Consider the following 21,245-nt stretch of genomic DNA (forward strand, 5'->3'; position numbering starts at 1 on the left):
TTCATTCACTCTGTAATATAGTTAATATAATGTCAAGTAAAGGAAAACAGAGAGAAACAAATAGCCCTTTCAGACAGCGAGGTTAGGTCACTACAGTAACGTTAAGTGTGTGAGCCTTAGAAAGCAGCGCCCACCTCCTCCCTCGCCAGCAGCAAGCCAAAGCCTTAGCTGGCCCTGGACAGAAGGGCTTGCGGCTGCGCATGCGCACAGAGGAAACTCGCCGAGGATTTTAGGAAAACGCCCCGCCCCCGCTTCCTCCCTCGGCCGCGCCCGGCGCCGGTCCGGAGGTGGTCACTTCCGCCGGGGCGTACGCACTGAATCCGGGTCAGCTGCTGCCGCCCGGACTGCAACTGAGACCGTCCGGGAAAAGCTGGGCCCCGTCTCCACAGCCGACCAAGGGCAGCGGGCTCTGCCCGGCGCCGCTTTCTGCGACCTGGCCGTCAGCCCCACGTCGCCGGCCTGGAGGGGCAAAGAGGACGAGGGGGCCGCGGCTTCCTCCGGGGTGAGCGCGGCTTGGGTAGCGGGCCGGGCTACTGCACAGCCGGAGGGCTGCGGGAGGATCGGCCAGGCCAGGCGGGGGCCGCGGCCGTGGACTGGCGCGTTCGCGTTCCGGGTCCGAGCGCTGCCGGGCCCCGCCCTGCCTCGGACGCTGGTGCCAGGCTCGCGCCCCCTTCCTTTTTCCGTCTGTGGCCGGAGAGCCTGGGGCGGAACCTCCCGGTTCCTGGCTTCCCCTAGCCTCGTTTGTTCCGTGTTCCTAACCGGCGTCAGTCCCGAGCAGAACAAAGAAACTTGGGCGTGTAGTGCACCCCATAGCCTCGGGGGGATGGACGCAGACAGCATACACAGACAGCATCCTTTAAGTCATCAGGGCTCTCTTGAACCTTCCTGAGTGTGATATCCTAGGGTAGGGTGTGTACGTCAATGCCTGATCCTTGGCTGTCCTCAGACACTTAACCTCTTCATTTAAATACCGGCTAGGAGGCTTTGGATTGCTGTATGCATCCGATGCCACTGAAGAATTCTTCCTAGGTCTGTTCACGTTCAATCAGAAACTTATTTGGATCTATTACGTTACTTCGAAACTTCCTTTGTCCTAGGAACTCTATGAGGACACAACTTTTGCAGTGTTTATCAAGGTATTTCTAGTGCCTTTCATTTGCGATTGTATCTTAGTATTGCTTTCTTTTGCGTCACTTTTAATTAGGATGTTTTCCCTTATACTTGAATTCCCATCTTCAATGAAGTGCACGTTTTCTTATGATTTATTAGAATCCTTTAATTGTAGAGTTTTTTTTCTCAAAAGTTTTTTTTTTTTTTTAATGTGTCTTGTTATGTGGAATAGGCGACTGCAGAGGGCATCGGAACCCCTGGAGCTGCTGGCATTATAGGCTGTTGTGGTGGGAACTGAAATAGACTCTTGTGAAGAGCAACAAGCATGCTTAATTACTGACCCACTCCTCTAGCCCTCACTTGTAGAAACTCTGTAATTCATGAGTGGGTGTTTCTTCAAAGTTAGAGTTGAAGTTATCTAGTTAAGTTACCCATACATGAAGTTACCAATGTTTGGTTGCCTCGCACATTTTTTTTTTTTTTTTGCTTGGTTCTTAATCAATCTCTATCTCTCATTGCCATTCTTAGGTCTTTTCTAGCTTGCTGGACTAGGAAATGTGACATGTGCATAGAGTAGGGACTGAATTACCATAAACCAACATACTTACATCTTTAGGCATCACAGGACCTTTCACATTTAAGTATAACCACATTTCGTTTTACAGACAGATTTGTTATAGATCTGGGGATCAGGACATAGGGTCTGTCTTTTGTCTCGTGTCTAAGCTAAAGGGCTAATGACATTGCATTCTACCTCACTGTCTTAGTTTGGGTTTTACTGCTGTGAACAGACACCATGACCAAGGCAAGTCTTATAAAAAACAACATTTAATTGGGGCTAGCTTACAGGTCCAGAGGTTCAGTCCATTATCATCAAGGTGGGAGCACGACAGTATCCAGGCAGGCATGGCACAGGCAGACCTGAGAGTTCTACATCTTCATTCCAAAGTCTGCTAGTAGAAGACTGACTTCCCAGGCAACTAGGGTGAGGGTCTTAAGTCCACGCCCACAGTGACACACCTATTCCAACAAGGCCACACCTCCAAATGGTGTCACTCCCTGGTCCAAGAATATACAAACCACAACACTCACAACCTGTTGGGCACTGACCCTCAACTACGCATTAGTTTTTAATGGGTAGTGAAGTAAAGGCGAAATACTCTTTGGGACAGTGGTCCTGATTGTTCTCTCTGTAGAGAGGAGAGAAAGGGACATCTGAGAACAAAAGGCTATGTTTCTAGACCAAGAGTGCCTTCGGCTGGCAGTATTCAAGGCCTTATGCTAAGATTACATCCTACCAAGCAAGCAAGCAAGCAAGCAATATCACAGATAGTCCTGACTTGGCATTATAACCGCCTTCTAACAAGCAAACTGTTTGAGATCAGGCTTTAGAGTTTGGTCTACTTAAAGGTGTCAGCAACATCTCTAATACCTTCTGCATACTGATAGTTTAATAAATGTATTCTAGGTGTTTATCCTATGCTATGTTTTTAACAGTTCTGAGAGAAGTTAGCACCATTCTAGTTTGTTGGTTGTGTGTGTGCACATGTGTGAACATTACTGTGGAAGCATTTTGTTCTTGAAAGCCCTTCATGATCGTACTAAGGGAGATAGCTCAGTCTGTAAGGGCACTTGTCTAGAAAGCCTGAACCCCTGAGTTTGACTCCCAGAACCCACATAAGCCAGCCGTAATCCCTGCAGTCCTATGGCAAGATGGGAGGAGGGGACAAGAGAAACTTCTTGAAGTTCCTGGCCAGCTAAGCTGGGAGCATGAAGCAGTCGAAGAAAGTGGACAGAGAGAACCATGCCGGAAAATTGTAATTTGACCTCCACTCTCCTGCCAAAGCACACACCACTAACCTGCCCACCCTCTGTGTGTGCGCGCGCGCACGTGTGCTTTAAGAAGATAGACTCTTACATGAGTACAGTCATACCTTTGGGGACAGTGACAAGCAAGAGTGAAGGCTTTGTCCAGGGGTCCCCGTGTGCTTAGTCTTCGGGGGTGTATAGGCTGCTCATAAGACATGAAAGTAAATCAAGCAGAACCTCTTGTGCAAGTGCAGGCTTTCTGCCTCTGTGTGCTTTCATTGAGCACAGAAGTTACTTGCACCAGCAGCAGTGTTTAAAGTACATGACAGTACAGTTACCATGGAAACATGTCACAGCCGACATAGGTCAAAATAGGATCCTAATACTTAATTCTGTTCACCTTCCTAAACTGCTGGTGGCTTCCCTTCTTTAGTGTGGTTGGATTCACACCTCCCCTCTGAAGTTGTGTAGGGAGGAATCCATCATGTTTGTTGTTGTTTTTTTTTTTTTTTTAACCTGACTAGGATCAGAGGCTGTTGATTGCATTATGACCGCCACATATAACTGCCATGAAGAGATGCTAACAAGCTACCCAGTTATCAGATTATTTCTGTGGAAATATGTTATTCTGACAAGTAGTGTATTAAAGTACTGTGTCTGTATTCTAACATTTTAAAGTTCTAAAAGCAAAACTGGGAAGGCAGTGGACTTGGGAGTCAGAGGCATCCAGATTCCCTCCAGAGCAGTGCTGCATATTTCAACGCCTTTCTCACTGTTTCCTGTTCCTACGGCTGCTTGGTGATAAAGTGCTTCCAAGAACAAAACTCAATTGTTGACTTTGTTTTTATCTACCTAGTCTGCTACCCCCATTTCTTGGTGAAATGGTGGAGTTAGTCTGTTTCTCTCTGTTCCTTCTTTGTTTAACTGGCCTAGATAATCGTCCCTCCCCATAACTAAAAGTCCACGATAATGTATGGAGATGTGTGAACAGCACATGACTGAAAACATTAGAGTGAAATTGAGGAAGTTGCCTGCAAAGGCTCACGGACTTGGGCTTTCCACGTTTGCTTGTGCTGCTGAGGATGGGACTCAGGGCCCCAGATGCTGAGCAGGCAGTGTCTGAGCCCCAGCCCTGTTTTCCAGTTTTATTTTGTAACAGGGCCTGACACAAAGGCTCAGGCTGGCCTTGAACATGCAGACTTCCTGCCTCGGCCTCTGAGGTAGCAGGGATTACAGCCCTGTATATAAGGAGCCCCCTTTTTGTTGTTTTGTTTTAGTCACGTTAAGACAAGGATCTAGCTACAAAGCCTAGGCTAGTCTTGCTCTCAGCAGCAATCCTCCTGTAGTACTAAGGTTACAAGCCTGAGCCTCCACAGTTTGGAAGTCGTTTTCAAGTAATACAGCAGTCATGAGAGTGATCAGAGGCATGTCATGAAGTCATGAAGAAACGTTTCTTCTTACAAATAAAGAATAACTTTACCAACAGTCATTTATAGTGCATGTATCTATGTTCTTACAAAGTATTCTCATAATATTTTTTAAGGGAAACATAACTATTTATATAGCTCAAAAAGCAAAAGAAGCTTAAGGGGTTGACCCAGACTTGCCAGTTCTGGTGTGCCTCCACTGTGAAGCCTGTAATGCGCTGAGATTAATGTATTGATTACAACTGTCAGTCCCTGCTTACTTCTGAGATTTTTTTTTCTGGTTATTTGAAAAAGATACCCAGACTATTGTAGTTTCTCCTCACCCACCCCAGCACCCAGTAGAAAGGTGGGCAAGACATGGGGGCTGTTCTGGTGGTTTACCCAGCAGGTAGTTCAGTAACAGGAAGTTGGCACGCTACCTTTCCCTGTACTAATAAAAAGACTTATTAAAGCATTGGCCCTTTGAGACTTTCCTATAAGTAAGTGCTCAAGCTGGGAGGCAGAGGGCCTCTAGTCATTGGAGGAATGAAGTTAGTTTGCTATATGAAACAACGATTCAGGGATTTAATTTCCTTTAGTTGGTTTTTAGAATATCATTCAATATGAATGTGAATGGTTCTCATTTATTAGAAAGGTTTTGGGTTTTGGGGTTTTTTGGGTTTTTTAGTTGGTTAGTTTTTTGTTTTGTTTTGTCTTTTTGTATATGGTTTTAAAATATCAGGTATTAGATTAGAGAAGGGCATTGGTGTGCTGTTTCGGTGTGCTGCCCTTTCTCTGTGTCAACCACTTGGAACTACTACTACTTTGGTTTTGTTTTTATTTATCTGTTTTTGTAGTTCCAGTTATGCTGTGTGGCTCTTAAGACAAACTCGAAGCTAGGCATTCTGGCCAATACCTATAGTCCCAGAACTCAGGAGGCAGGAACAGAAAGGTCACAAGTTTGAAGACAGCCTACACTAAGGGGCAAGGGTGTGTCTCGGGGATAGAGAATTGTGTGTCAGTGCTCTGTAGAGACTTGCTCTGTTGGTTACTGATGTAAGGAGTTGACAGGCAGAGGAGCTCTGCTGCGGTGATTTGCCAGCTGCTTTTGTGGTACTTTTTACCGACTAATAGTCATGACTTTTTTAGGATTTGTTTATTTTTTATTTTATGTATGAGTGTTTTGTTAGCGTGCATGCCATACTCTTGAAGGTCAAAAGAGGGTGTATACACCCCCCCCCCCAAAAAACTGCGGTCTCAAGTGGTTGTGAGCCATCTCTCTAGTCTCTCTTCATGACTTATACTGTACCTCAGCTGTCTTACTCTGTCAGACAGAAGGTGAGTCAGTGCAGAAAAACCAAGATTAAGCTTTGGGGCACGACTTAAAATAGAGAGTTGCATATGTGACAGCATCAGTAGCTGGAGCAGTGAGCTCTACAAGAGAGGCATGGTACAAATGGGAAGTACATCAGAAATCAGTACAATTCCTCCACTGGACAAGCTCCTGAGTAGACTCTAAGTGACCTAGAAGTGGTGAGAAGGAGCTGTAAACACTGCATAGCACTGGACTCTGGTGAGTATGCGTGTACATGGAACATGCTAGTGCGCCTCTAGACCTACCCCTGTGCAGAGGGCAGAGGCTGGTTTACTATTCTATGAGAGAGACACCATTTATCTGCAGTAGGTCAAGTTTCATAACCAGACTACTGAACTAAAGCCTCTGTGGCTGTTGGCACGGAGATGTGAGCTTCACGAGAGATTGCTGCACCTTTGCAGCAGATGAAGGGCAAAGTGGAAATCAAACTGTTGTTCATCTTCCTTCCTCCCCTTTCTCCCCCAGGACCTTGGCTGCCTGGATTGCCAGGAGCTGGAAGTTGACATTGAGTCTAGGCTGAGGATGGAAGGCGTGGAGCTGAAGGAAGAATGGCAGGATGAAGATTTTCCAATGTGAGCAGTACTTTTTATTAAACGGATTTGGAACAAAACATCAGAATTTCTTTAATGAAATGTCAGATCTTGAATGTTGGACTTTTTAAAAAGAAGGTTACAAGTGATCACTGGGTACTAGGAAATGAAAGATATTTTCCACCAAATATGTGGCTGGTTATCTTTTCATATTTGTTTTAATCATTTCAACTTCAGGTTTTTAGGGAGCTGTGCTTGGTAGTGTCTACTTGTAACCCCAGCACTGTGGAGATGGAGACCAGAGCCCCAGGCCAGCCTGCCAGCTAGCCTGGACTATTTGATTAATCCCAGGCTGGTGACAAATGCTGTCTCAAATGGTAGACAGCCCCTAAGGAACATCTGAGATTATCTTTGACCTCAACACACACACACACACAAAAAAAAACAAGCTGGTTTGTAGAACTTATGAAACACAGGTTTAGTCCTTATAACTGTGACACTTTAGTGGATCTTTGTCAAAAGAATTGCTTTTAATTTCTGGGTTAAAGAGCTTGTCTCTGTCTTGTAGACCTTTACCAGAAGATGACAGCATTGAAGCAGATACACTAGATGGAACTGATCCAGACAGACCGCCTGGTAAGACTTTGTGGTACTTTTAAGTACATTTCTTTCTTTCTTTCTTTCTTTCTTTCTTTCTTTCTTTCTTTATACACACACACACACACACACACACACATATATATATAGAGAGAGAGAGAGAGAAAGACACAGAGAGAGACCAACAACATTGAGCTTTTTTTTTCCTATTTCCTGATAGAGGGGGTCAAAGGACAAATTTTGGAATCCTTGAGAAATTTAACTTTATAAAAAATACACCTTTGGTTTTCGAATTTTTTACAAAGAGCAAAAGACTATTTAATAAATGACTATAAAGTCGGCCTCTGTTGTTTAAAGGGAAATAGGTACATTCTTGATCTCTTGACAAAGAAGCAGTAGTAAATAATTATTTTAAGAAGAGACAGTGAGTGCCATTCTCCAAGTCCACTCAGACATCTCACGGTACTTAGAATTAATTTCCTGGCCCGCTACCCTCTCCTGGACTCTGTGGGCACTGCACTCAGGTGCATATAACCACACAGAGACACACATGTATATACATACTTAAAAATAAATTGGGAATGGAGAGGTGCCCTAGCAATTAAGAACACTTGCTGCTCCTACAGAGAACCCAGGTTCAATTCTTAGCATCCACTTTGTAGCTCACAGCCATCTGTAACTCCAGTTCCAGTTTCCCTGGAACTCTTCTGGCCTCCTTAAGCACTGCACAAAAGTGGTGTACAGACATATATGCAAGCAAAACACCCATATACATAAAATTAAAACAAATAGAATAAAAATGTATCTTCTTTTAGAAAGCAGCAGGCAGCGGTGATCACAGCCAGGTTTTATTAATGAATATTTTGGAATTTTCTTTTAAATGTTTTTCTCAAGAGTGAAGTGACTAAAATGTCTCTCTGTGAAATGGAGCATCTGAGTAGCCCAGTCTTCTTCCTTGTTTCCAACTTCAGGCTCATTAGAAGTTAATGGAAACAAAGTAAGGAAGAAACTGATGGCCCCAGACATCAGCCTGACCCTGGATCCTGGTGAAGACTCTCTGTGGTCGGATGATTTGGATGAAGCTGGAGAGGTTGACCTGGAAGGCTTAGACACCCCATCAGAGAACAGTGATGAGTTTGAGTGGGAAGGTAATTCACTCTTTTTATATGAGCTTTGTGAATGAATGTTTATATTGCATAGTGTTTACCATGGTGCTCTCTTTAGGAGAAGTACGATATGGCCAGATCTTAACAGAAAGCCTGCTAAAATCCATTGAAGGATTTTGTTTGAAATATGTTATTTTTTCTGCAGTTCCTAAATTTGTTTCTAAAGTAGAAGATTCTGAAAGTACTTGAAGTTTTCAAGACTAGATTATGAAGGTAGCTTTCTTTTAGTTTAGTTTTGTTTTGTTTTTCCTTACTTGCCCAGTATTGTATAGTTTTGATTTTTCATAGTTGCTTCCAAAGTATTGCCTAATATTCTAGTATATTCTTGTCAGTCAATCTGGAGGGGGGGGGGGAGTCCTCTAAAGAGACATGTTAAAAAAAATATGCTAAAAAACACCTATGGAGCTGGGCATGGTGGCACATCCCTTTAACCCCAGTCCTCCAGAGGCAGAAGCAGAAGGATCTCTTGAATTCCAGGCTAGCCTGGTCTACGTAGTGAGTTCAGTGACATCCAGGACGACTTAGATCCTGTCACAAGTAATAACACTAACTATCTAAGCACCGGCAGAGAAGGTGCTGAGGAGGCTGTACTTACAAAGTACAAGTAGTGAGTGCCTAGCCCCAGTCTGACAGTGCGATTGTAATCAGTTGGTGTGCAGAGGCATTGGTGTATGTTTTGCTTTGTGTGCATTCTAGAACTAGGCTGTAGTTGATTGTGAGATTTAGACAGATATTAATAATCTTTTTGTTTCATCTTTAAAGTGAATTTTGCAACAAAACTGTACTTAAAAGAGATAGACAATAGGTAATGAAGAGTGATACTCTGTAGCTGTTGTTCTTTTTTTTCCCTTCCCTGTTTTACTGGTTCAATAAGCAGCCCAGTAAGAAGCAATCTTTTATACAGACACTGAAATAGTTTTCTGCCTGTGTGTTTTGTCTCTTCTCTCCTTAATGCTGCTGTAGTCATTTCCTGGAAGGATATTTTCCGTTAACAGCTTTGTCTTGGAAACAACTAACATGCAGTAGGTTTCCCTTCCCCCCATCTTTTGGTAAGGACTGCCATACTAAAGTTTTAAAAATCATTACTTCATTTTAAATCAACTAACCTGCAATCTGCAAACATAAATTACACGTAATCATTGGAGCTTTGGCTAATGTTAATTGACATAAATTTTTGCATGTGTTCTTCAGAAGTACATGTCTGCTTTATAAAGCTGATCAAAGGGAAACCGATCACTGAGTAGTTAACCACTTTCTATCTTGTATTACAGTGTTTTGTAATTAGTGTATGTGCTAAAACAATTGGCTCTCAGATAGTTACTAGAAGAAAGCTGTGTTAGTAACTCTGATGGACACTGTTGTCCTGAATGAAATCTGGAAAGGCATTCGAGGTAGTAAGATCTGATTGCTCTGTCTTTCCTACGCCTGATGTAAATGTTGCACTGTAACTTGGTGCTTTGTTGAATTGGGCAGTAGAAAGTTTAAGTAAACTGATTTTAAAGACATAAATTGGCCTTAAGTAAGAACAAGCCCTTTCTTGTTATAAAGGTGATGATGTCAGCTTATATATTGAAAATTCTCTGTAAATAATTGTTTATGGTGGTGTGCACCTATACTCCCAGATGCTTGGAGACTAAAGCAGGATCACCTGAGCCCAGAAGTGTGAGGCGAGCCTGGGGAGCCCCACAGCACACCAAGGAGAAAACAGAAAACACTTGGAGTAATCTTGATAGTAAAGTGGTTAACATACAATTTTGATTGTTATTATGTAAATAACAGTTTGTGATTCAAAAGCCTTTTATTTTAACAGATGATCTTCCCAAACCCAAAACTACTGAAGTCATTAGGAAAGGCTCAATTACTGAATACACAGCCACAGAAGAAAAGGAAGACGGACGCCGCTGGCGCATGTTCAGGATTGGAGAACAGGACCACAGAGTGGACATGAAGGCAATTGAGCCCTACAAAAAAGTTATTAGCCATGGAGGTGAGGGTTAGGGCAGACCCTCTGTATCTTTAGATGCAATGTCCAAAATCTAATGCTGTCACAAAATGTGCCTAGAGATAGTAGCTTGTTTTGAAAGAAAAAGAAAAATTCTCAGACATTTTAATATCAAAGGTTTAATACTTTGTTTTAATTTTTTAAATGTAGATGTGTGTTTTGCCTGTATGTATGTCTAGACACCACCACTTGGGTATCTCATGTCTGTCTCCATGGAGGCCAGAAGAGGGCAGCAGATCCTCTGGAACTGGAGTTATAAATGGTTATGAGCTTCCATGTGGTTACTGGGAATCAAACTTGAGTCCTCTGGAAGAACAGCCAGTGCTCTTAGCTGCTGAGCAGTCTCTCCAGCCCAAGGATTAGAAAGGTTTGAAGTAAAATGATAAAAGGACAACTAAGAATTATTCTATAGGAGCTGGGAAGGTGTGTCAGCAGTAAGATCACTGGGTGCTCCTCCAGTGGCCCAAGTTCAGTTCCCAGCACCCACATAATAGCTCTCAGCCATCTGCAACTCCAGTTCCATGGGATCCAGTACATTCTTATGGCCTCTATGGGCGCCTACAAATAACTTTTAAACAGTATTTTTACATGTTTACTATAAGTTTTAAAAGTATAATAGTTTCACCCTGTATGTTTACTACTCAAAAGAAGTTAGTTTCTTGAACCCTTTGCAAGCATTTACACGTTACTTATCTTAGTTTACTTAACGAATACAGTTAGATGACTTTCAACAAAAGCTTGTAAGTCTCTCAGTTTATTTAAACATTTACATATATGCACACATAGGTATAATCCACACTCACATAGAACATTTAACTTTGTCCAGGAATCTCTACACCTTTCCAGTGAGTCCATATTCTCTAATAACCACTGCTCACAATCTAGCCCACAGTCTGCTTTGCCTCTTAAGGAACGCTGTGTGACTGGTCTCAGCGTGCACTCCTTGCCATTCAGCATGCTTCTAAGCAGCTACATCCACGCCATGGCTTAGTTTATTCTCTATCACTGAATATTTCATGGCCCAAATAAACTGTGTGCATCGCTACAGTGTTGTGTGTTGAGTTGTTTGCAGTTTGGTATGTGACTGAGATGCTGTTGTGTTGACACAAGCCCCCTCTTGGGCTTTGGGAAGCTTGACTTGACTTCAGCTTTTCATTCACAACTCACCTAGCTCAGTGGAGCACTGTTTGTTTCATTTTGGAGATACACAAAAATTGTCCATTCCCCCTAGGAGACTTGCAGGTCAGTCAAAAACTGTAAGCTATCACTCTGTTAGTCTGACCATACAATATAGGAATTCTAGGTGCTGTGCAAAATAGTATCCACATTTTCCTGGTCAGAGTGCAGTTCACTCTGGATAAAATGTGTTATAATCTGGCCGATTGAGCTTTTCTTATAAAATTGTTCCTACTTAGTTTGCTTTGCCAGCTGCATCTCTTGGTCAGCCCTATAGTCATTGTACATCTGGAAGCTCTGCAGTCAGATATACAGAGTTAAAAATGATAATCCTATAGAGTAAAGTTATGCCAAAGACTTTTTACCCTTCTCTTTTCTTCCCAGGATATTATGGAGATGGCTTAAATGCCATTGTTGTATTTGCTGTCTGTTTCATGCCTGAGAGTGGTCAGCCTAACTATAGATATTTGATGGACAATCTCTTTAAGTAAGTATGGCTTTGGGGGGCTGTGTTCAAGACAGTTTCTCTGTGTCTCCTTGGCTGTCCTAGAACTCACTCTGTAGCCCAGACTGGCCTTGAACTCATAGAGATCTGCCTGCCTCAGCCTCCTGAGTGCTGGATTAAAGGCATGAGCCACCACTGCCCACCTAAGTAACTGTATCTTAACAAGATGTTTGAACAGAATTCTGAACTGATTAGACTCATAATTTATGCAAGTCTTGTAAAAACTAGAAAGAAAGAAGCCAGCTTGATGGTACAGGCCAATAATCAGCTATTCAGGAGGTTAAGGGAGAAGGATCACAAGTTGATGGCATGTCCAAACTATATACAGATCAAAGTTAGGGTCAGCCTGAGCAACGGAATGAGACCTTGCGGCAAAGTAAAATGTCAAGAAGAACTGGGGATACAGTTCAGTGACTGCTCTGGTCTGGCATGCATGCATATGTATGTATGTATGTGTGTGTGTATATATTCCATCAGGCATTAACAGTAACAACATATAGAAGTCACCCTACTTCTGAGTCCTCAGGTCTTTATTTTTTAGCATTATGTAACTATATTTTCCAACTCAGTAGAAAAAAGTTGCATTTTAAAATTAGTATAGATTATCTCATCCAACTTTAGTATTTGGAAACATTGCTTAAAAAGGTAACTGACCATCTCAAAATTATATGACTAAATTACTTATATCCCTGGGACTTGACAAGCCACTCTTTTTCTTGGCTTAGTGAAGTTTTTCATTTTGTACTGTGAAGCTCTCGAGTATACACAGAGAGAAGCCGAGCATGCAGTGCCCAGTCCCACCTGTCCCCTGACCACACACAGTGCCACGCAGGCTGCAGGATTTGTTGTGACTTTGTTTTAAACAGTCCCACCATCACCTACTGCTCGTGCTTGCTCTTACTGTGGAAGAAGGGAGGGAACTGTGTTTATTTGGGAGTCTGTTCAGTCCTGAATGGTGATGTCTAAGACATATACTTAATTTGTTTTTATAGATATGTTATTGGCACTTTAGAGCTGTTGGTAGCAGAGAACTACATGATCATTTACTTAAATGGTGCGACAACTCGAAGGAAAATGCCCAGTCTGGGATGGCTCAGGAGATGCTACCAGCAAATTGATAGACGGTGATGTAGACCTGGCTGAGAGATTTTTACAGTAGTTTTATTAGATTAAAGTATTCTTTCTGTTGCCATTTAAAGATAACATCAATTTCTTCGGTTTTACTTGTCAACTTCTGAATGTTTTTATTTTTTTAAAGATGGCACTGAACAATGTCATGGCGAGTAACTTGAGTCTGCTTTTAGTAAAAATGACTTTAATTCTTCAAAATATACAAGATTGCTCTCCATTCTTCCTTATGCTGTTTAGAACACATTATTTAATATTCATGTTGGAAAAGGTTGGACAATGTCCCTCTGCTGTGTACTGTACTGTGGGGCCAGTGCAGGTGCACAAGTTCTGTGTAGAAGTCAGGATCCACTAAGCTTACTACTCAAATGCTGGCCTCTTTGTTTGCTGAGACAGTCTCTAGCTCAGACCTGGAGCTGATAAGCCAGGTACCTAGAGAGTTCCAGCACTGAGATTATGTACCCACCACACCATTCTCTTCTTTTTTATCTGGGTTCTGGGGAATGAGACCTGGGTCCCCATGCTTACACTGCAGGCACTGGACCAACCAGGCCATCTCTCAGGTTTCCAGCTATAGTTTTTCAAAACAATCACTAAAAATGTGTTATCTTGAGACTCATTTGTCCACACCAATCAAGCAACTCTAATCTTGATAATGGTTCAGTGTTGCCTTCGTTGATTCAAGTGGTTTACCCTGACTTGTTAATAGGGTTTGTTTTTTCCCTAGGAAAACATGTTCACTATCTTCTGTGATTGTTTTTTTAAATACATACAAATATCTAAAAAGAAGCTTTTACTTTATAGTGAAGATTTTTAAATTTCAAAGTGTTATTGGGTCTGACTCCTGGCTCACTCCTTTGGTTTTCTCTGCCCCGTCCCCCTTACAAGTTAGTGCTTTTCATGGTATTAGAAGCAAATGCCTCTTTCTCCCTAGATTTGAACAGAAAAAAGGGTTGACTTTCTTTCATGTTCAGTATCAGCTTTCCTTGCTGGAGGAGGAAATGCTAGCAGGCATTTGAAAGCAGACAAAGTAAGCCATGAACTTGGACAAATTAAATAAATTCTATTTCACAGCATCGGAGGGATGTTTAGAACTCAGGAATGTATTTTCTTGTCTTTAGAATGTTACACTTGAATGAAAATTGTTGGTGACTTTTTTTTCATCTATTTTGTACAAACTTGCATTATACTTTTTTGTGCTATAATGTGTAGAAATTATAATTTTTTTTCTTTTTGTCTTCAGATTAAGGAAAAACCTAAAGTCTCTAATCATTGTGCACCCCTCTTGGTTTATCCGAACACTTCTGGCTGTTACAAGACCATTTATCAGGTAATTTTCTAAGTGTCCATTTAAAAAAAAAAGTATCTTGTATTTAAATGTCAGATTTATGAGTCAGAAGTACTGAGATAATTGTTTTGTGTTTTCTTCCCCAGTTCAAAGTTCAGTCAGAAGATCAGATATGTCTTTAACTTGGCCGAGCTGGCAGAGCTTGTTCCCATGGAGTATGTCGGCATACCAGAGTGCATCAAACAGTACGTCTGCCCTGCTTTCCTTCCCTTCCTGGTTGTGGGCAAGGGGAATGCTTTTCCCTCTCACAGTATTCCAGAACACAGGGTTTGTAAGGAACCCCACAGCTTCCCCTCACAGCACCTTGTTTACAGAACTGGAGGTGATGGCCACTCATGAATGAGTCCTTCTATATGTTAAGTGCTGTTTACAGTCCGAGAGATGACTTCCTGAAGAGGCAGTCCTGTAGAGTATCTTTTCTACTCCACATCTTACTCTCTCACATGGAGTGAGTTTATCATATTACTGAAAGAACTCATTGCTAAAGAAACAAGTTGTTGATTAAATCAGCTTGGTCTTAATATTTTCCAGAAACTAGAATTTTCTGTTTTATCGTTCACTTCCGCCTGCCTTCTAAGAGACTGGGAGAGACTGTTGGTTGAGCAGTGGCATCACAGTGCTGTGGTGCAGTATTTCTCTGACTTACTGTTGGTCTCAGGGTTTAGGCTTAAGTGTTTCCAAACCAGATTTCCCCAGTTGGTTTGTAGTCTCTACATCATGTTAAATGTTAGTATTTCGTATTTGTGCCTACACAATTACACGTTCAGTCTTTTTTTTTTTTTTTTTTTTTAATCTCAAAATGTGCATTTACTGAAATAACTCTTCCCTACCAAGGTATGAAGAAGAAAAGTTTAAAAAGAGACAAAAAAGGTACATGCACACCTTGACTGGGTTGCATCTAGACTAGTCCATTTGCATTGCACAGACTAACCCTGCTGCTAGTTGGTTAGCTTGCAAACAGAGAATAGCATTTGTAAATATAAATGTCGCCCAGAGTCCAGTACAGGACCAACCCCAAGCTCCTCCTGCTCAATATGAGCATGTTTAATGTGTGCGTTCCTATCAGAGCTCTCCTACTCTGTGTGCTGAACCCAGAGAAATCACTGGGAGCCCTGCTTAAAATCCCAGGCCTTTGAAAACTTTAGCATTTTGCTTTTGAAGTAGGTATACAGACATTTTCAAGCAACAGCTTATTCCCTTGGGGTCGATGATTATATTTGCAATGCATATACTCTTTGGCTAACCAACATTGATTTTCTCTATATGCTTAAATTAAATAGCCTGCTAACCAGTCAAATTCTACATGTGATAAAATACCTAAATTCAGTGTACCATTTAACAGTTAAACACTCTGCTTTCTACTTGAAATTTAATTTTGAACACATCTGCTTTGAGTGTAACAACCTTTCATTTGTTAATGTCTTAGCATAAAGATGAAAGGCAGAGCATAAAATAGTTTACCATTTTATATAGTAGTTTAGAAAAGCCTTGGTCCTGATTTATTCATAGTTTAGTTTGGGAGTTTTTGTTTAGTTTTGGAGCTGGTCTTACTCCGTACCTCAAGCTGGCCTCTCTTTCACAGTCTTCTGCTGCAGTATCCAACTGTGAGCTTGCGCTTCTCCTCCACCACACCCACTGTTAGTAGATTTCATTTTATTCTTAAATTGTAACAACAGCATTAGCAAATGTCACTTACTATGATCTTAGAGACTAAGAAGAGAGACGTACACATGTTACTTTAACCATCTGTGGGGCCGGTTAGAATCTTTGCTGGTGTAGTCTTAATTTTGAACAGTTTGATTCCTTTGGTGAGAATTCAGCTAACCATTTAAGAGTTATTTTTGTGTAGCACTGTCCAGTTTAAACAAGATTCACTAATGTTGTGTAGAGCAGTATGTAAATAGTAGCTTGGGTAGTGGGGTCTGCTTCTCTCTAGGCAGTGCTGTGTATATGCCTGACAAATGGATGAAACTCAAAATATCATCGATAATTATAGATAGTAGTTTGACACCACCTACTTTCTAGACTTTAAAATGACTTACTGGGAGTTGGGGCGGCAAATGCCTTTAATCACAACACTTGAGAGGCAGAGACTGGCAGATTCTGTGAATTGAGGGCAGCCAGGTCTACATAGTGAGTTTCAGGAGCTGGGGTGGGGGAGCATTGAGAGAGGGGGAAGGGGGAACCCTGTATATATAAATGCTTCTGATGAGGAAATGTGCTGGTAATACCCCTTTTAAAAAGGTTTTAGTATTTTATCAGCTGTCATAAGTAATCCAGGCATCACATGTTTTACTTTTGTCATTTGAAAGCATTCACTTAATCTATGTTCCCCTGCTAAAAAAAGAAATGTAGTCATTTATCTTGCATTTTTTCCCATTTTGACAAAATGCAAAATCAGTAGTGTCATTACTGATGTCTTTCAGCCCTTAATTCTTATAAAACTTACTTTAGTATTAAAGATGATTTGAGAAATATTTGTTTAATTATCTCTAAATACAGAAATATGTTTAAGATAAAACTTGGGGGGGGGGTTAGTGTGGCAAGCATCTGTTAAGTGGAAGGTGGACAGGTGTTCCTAATATTTGCTAGGAACTAAGGATTGAGGTATAGTCCTTTTAAATGTTTTACCTGTTTTCTTTCTGTAATGTGGTGTGTGGCCAGGCAGCTGTCATGCTTCAACAGTGCCTACAATTACTTCTTAATAGTAGTTCATATTTTAAAAAAATCAGTTGTGTATTATAGGCCTTAACAAGAGTATTAGCTAATCTTTGATGCCAAGATAATATATTTTTACAACAGTTCAGGGCTTTTTACTTTTGATTGACAGATATTTAGGTAATTGTAGGTATGGAAACAGGTGTGAAAAGAACCGTCCTGCTCTGTACTAGTGTGACTTATATATCTCACACCAGCCATTCAAGCTACTCCAGGGTCAGTACTGTTACCACATTATCTTCTCATCTCCATGTGCCTACATTTTCTTAGTACCTCTGGCCAACCAACCATTAATCCAGTGAAGTTTTTTAACTCCTTATAGATACTTCTGAATGTTGAGTCCATATGGCTTACTTTCATAATAAATGAACAGCATTCACACACAGTATACCAGTGAATTCCAGAAAATGGTATAGTTGCTATTCTGGAAGACACAGTTTGGTTCTGGATTTTTAAAATGTTAATTGGTCAGTTGGTGATTTAAATGACACATTTAAATTTCAGTTAACAATCATTTTTGAGACAGCTGATTTTTCTGTCAGCAGCCCTACCCACTAAACTTCTTGCTTTAGTGGAATTATATCAGTCATCAGCTCTCAGAATGTTTATGGTTATGAACATAAAGTATCCTGTGGTCTTAAAAAAAATAGAGACAATGTATCCTTGCCAGTGTCCTGTTGCTTAGAAAAATTCTGTTCCTTTTGGGAAATGTTTGCTTGATTTTTTTTTTTCCTACTATATCTGTTTTGTTTGCAAAGCTTTGTTTTTTTAAGGGAATAATCTCTGCTAAAAGTAGTGTTCAGAAAGAAACCACCCAGTTGCCAGTGTTGTGACTGTTTTTAATTAGCTGTGTTTTTTCATTGAACAGAATTGATCAAGAGCTTAATGGAAAACAAGAACCACCAAAAAGTGAGCAGTAAGTGCTGCGTGCAGCCCAGACAAGAGCGAGCGCCCGGGAGGCGGGGCTGTAGTGCGTCCTAGTGCACTCATGACGCGCTCATGTGCTTATGGAATCGGTTGCAAATTTTACTTGACTTCTTTCCAAATGGACTCTTGTACAAGGGACTGTTCACTGCTGTCATGGTTTGCAACTCTTGAATTTAGCTCTTTAATGACTAATTATATTGTAATCATTTTATATTGCTAAATAGTAAAGAGCTACACTTTATAAAAAGCAATTTTTACATTTGTTTATTTGAATGATGCATCTTCAGTAAAGTATTTATATACATAAATGACAAAGGAAAGAAATAATATATATTTTTTATGTTGGGGGCAATAAATTTTAGTGTGTACCTATCTCGTGGATGAATATATACAAGTAAATAAGACCACGATTTTAAATGTAAAGTGCATGTAAGAATTTGTTTTTGTAAATGGTTGGATACATTTCCTGGGTAACAGGCTGGGTTGTCCTAAAGCAGGGACAGGTAAATGACGCCAAGAGTACCTAAGGTCATGCATGTGGTCGAGACAGTCGTAGCAGCCTGGGCTTCTCCTCCCTGAAAGCACATTGTTTCTTAGTGTGGTGGAAGGGCAGGTGGGTGACAACTTGCTTTCCTCTCTAAAGATGTGTTAGAACCAGAACTAGAGATTTTGAAAAGCTAGTAGTTAGGGTTTATATATTTGTATATAAGGGACATTTTACTTTACCCAAAGTCAGGACTGTTTAAAAAAGAAAGCTCTTAAGATGTGTTCAGTAATGTGACGTGAGTTGTGTCATGAGTGTGAAGCTGTGAGGGGTTGCAGAGGCTCCGATGAGTATTCGTGATCAGCTGCGTCTGTAGAGCAGATGGAATGCTATTGCAATGCTCTCACAGTGGGGCACTTTACCAGAGGACTTCCTCGTCGGCTGTTGGAGCACAGTGGGGTTTGGCCTACGCAGATGGGTGTTCACGTTGCTGTTGGATGGTGTACAGTGCTGTACGTGGGTCGATTCTGTAAGGATTGAAGTGCTGCTGCCGTGCACTCAGGACAACATTTGCTGTATGTAAGCCTTCATTTCATGTGGTTACGTACCTTGACTGAACATTGAAATAAATATTATTTGTGCCTCCAAGCAAGGTCTAATTACCTTCAAAATCATTCTAAAACAATGAGTTTGTCTAGTCATGTGTCACGGACTTCTCTGGTGTATACATATTTAGTACGCGTATCAGCTTCATGACACCCAGCCCTTCATATGAGCTGTTCACAAAAGTCGCAAAACAACACTGAAGCAGGTGTGAGCGAAGCTTAGGTCATTTTCTCCCACACGTAGCACATGACCTTCACCACTGTCAGTTTTTAGGGTTAAGCTTCTATTGCAAAAGAGAATTTTTCTTTACTTCTTTGTCCTTCTCAGGCATATATTTGACCTGCGAGGTTAAAACCAGTTATGGTCAAGCTGGAAGACTTTCTGGGTAAAACATTTCTCCACAACCTCTCAGCCTAGATCCAGCACTAGTGCTACTGTAGTACGCTGAGCCAAAACCATTTTACTTGTGTAGGTGAAGGAAACCAAGAATAACTATATAGCACCAGGTGTGGTGGTATCTGTCTTTAATTCCAAAATTTAGGAGGCACGGGCTGACAGAGCTCTGTGAGTTTAAGGTCCGTGTGGCCTACCTAGCTGCATAGATACCCTTCTGAACTTACCCCAGACTCATGAGTAGCTTGTAGAATGTCTTTTGGAGCCTCTCACCTGTTTCTGTCTCAGAATGGATTGAGCTTGTCTTTGGTTTTCTTCCACATTAAGTACTTAGATCGTCAGTTTCAAAATACAGACAATAGCTTCAGCTTTTTACTGTGTTTTACTTTTTGCAGAAATGGTTGGTTTGGGGTTTGGGTTTTTTGTTTGTTTTGGGTTTGTTTTGTTTTGTAAATTTTTAAAAAGTAGAAATAGCCTATATTCAGTTCAAACATGGAGAGCTGGCTCAGCAGTTGTAAGAACACTTCCAAGTTTAGTTCCCAGCACTGAGGGCAGGCAGCTCATGGCCACCTATAATTCAAGCTCCAGAGGACTGCTGCAGTCTCTGGCCTCTGGACATTTGCACATACATACATGGATGCATGCATACATACCATACACACACACAAAATCTTTTTTAAAAAATGAATAAAATTCACAAGGAACAGCCAAGTATCATGACATATACCATGCACTAGGGAGTCTGAAACAGGAGAATTCTAAGTTTGAGGCCCATCTGGTCTACATAGCAAACCCTTGGCTGAAGAAGGGCTAACTGCTTTAACCTGCATTGAATGAATGTGGTATAGAGATGGGCCCACAGTAAATGTAAACATACCTGTACAGTTGGTGATAAATAGGAGGGTAGAGGAAAGCCACAGTAAGTTGATTTTTAATTGGTGCAATATAACATGTTTCCACATTGTATTTTAATTTTCACTACTAATTGAGGTGAAAATGCAGAAATAATTCTTTGATGTTTTTGCAGGAGTTATGGATAAACTTGTCAGGTTTAGTTCCATGTTTTTGTTACCATCTCTGTTATACTTTGGCTCTGATTGTCCCCTTTTTATCAAGTTTTTCTTAGAAAATAATGTGACTCTGTTCTGCTTGTGTCCCTGAAAAAGCACCAAGGGAAGCTGTGAGGTCTTCACCTCACACTGAAGCCTTTAACGCCAGGAGGCAAGAGGTGCCAGGAAGTGTGGTGCTAAGCAGTTAGAAGATAAGTGAGAAAATGGGCCCTTTCAAAGAAAGTCTTGGTTATCACAAACATGCCCTAAAAGTGCCCTCTTAAGGGACATACTCTGTATGGCAGCCAGTGGTCCCATTTCCTGTATCCACAAGGAAACAGATCATGTATGGTGTGGCTTGACAAGGAAACTGCTGATGGCCATGGTGATGATATTCTCCTGTCCTCTGCATCTTCAGACAGGAGCAGGTCTGTACCGTAGTAGCGAGAGTGGCCAGGTGGAGACTGATACCAACCCTTCACGGCTGGTAAACAGTGTTGGCTGCTGTGCTAAGTGTCATGCCTTAGTGCCACCAGCTCCTTGACAGTATTCTTCCAGAGAACTTGTGTCATGTTCCTGCAGCCATGTATGTGAATGCTCAGGGAACTTGGATAATCTCATGCAGACGTGCTAGGAATTAGCACTGTGACACATGGAGTAGAGCAAGCCAGTTTCTTGATTGAATTGGTAGGTCACATGAAAGGTGACAGTAGCTTTGGCATTCTTTGTCCTGTATTTTAAGTAGGAAATTATTGCCGGATGGTGGCAGTGCACACCCTTTATCCCCTCTAGCACTTGGGAGGCAGAGGCAGGCTGATCTCTGAATGGGAGGACAGCCTGGTCTACAGACAGCCATGGCTACACAGAGAAACTCTGTCTCAAAAACAGCAGGGGAGGGTAGAAAATTGTTAACGCT

At 41.4% G+C, this 21,245-nt stretch overlaps 1 protein-coding gene across 4 annotated transcripts; it reads left to right on the forward strand.

Moving 5' to 3' along the window:
• Nucleotides 1–285: 285 nt before the first annotated feature.
• On the forward strand, nucleotides 286–18,929 carry Bnip2 (BCL2 interacting protein 2). Of its 4 annotated transcripts, none has more exons than XM_021171635.2 (11): nucleotides 286–502; nucleotides 6,166–6,272; nucleotides 6,799–6,866; nucleotides 7,799–7,975; nucleotides 9,804–9,980; nucleotides 11,556–11,658; nucleotides 12,669–12,800; nucleotides 14,048–14,134; nucleotides 14,239–14,337; nucleotides 14,987–15,022; nucleotides 17,739–18,929. In XM_021171635.2, exons 2-11 carry the CDS (start codon nucleotides 6,223–6,225, stop codon nucleotides 17,788–17,790), a joined length of 981 nt encoding a protein of 326 aa, XP_021027294.1. In that variant the 5' UTR covers nucleotides 286–502; nucleotides 6,166–6,222; the 3' UTR covers nucleotides 17,791–18,929. The 4 variants fall into 4 exon arrangements, with proteins under 4 accessions (XP_021027294.1, XP_029337269.1, XP_021027295.1 ...); XM_029481409.2 differs by lacking the exon at nucleotides 17,739–18,929 and adding an exon at nucleotides 15,735–16,268; XM_021171636.2 differs by lacking the exon at nucleotides 14,987–15,022.
• Nucleotides 18,930–21,245: the final 2,316 nt, after the last annotated feature.

Source organism: Mus caroli, unplaced genomic scaffold (genome assembly GCF_978045245.1).
Source record: "Mus caroli unplaced genomic scaffold, Mus_caroli_1 scaffold_11, whole genome shotgun sequence".
In the NCBI taxonomy this organism is placed as follows: domain Eukaryota; kingdom Metazoa; phylum Chordata; class Mammalia; order Rodentia; family Muridae; genus Mus; species Mus caroli.

Excerpts from the sequence above, each read along its gene's own strand:
- Bnip2 (XM_085844764.1), top strand. The coding sequence starts at position 6,223 with ATGGAAGGCGTGGAGCTGAAGGAAGAATGGCAGGATGAAGATTTTCCA. Across the intron at positions 6,273-6,798 it reads CAGGATGAAGATTTTCCAAT|ACCTTTACCAGAAGATGACA; the intron begins GTGAGCAGTACT and ends TCTGTCTTGTAG. Across the intron at positions 11,659-12,668 it reads TTGATGGACAATCTCTTTAA|ATATGTTATTGGCACTTTAG; the intron begins GTAAGTATGGCT and ends TTGTTTTTATAG.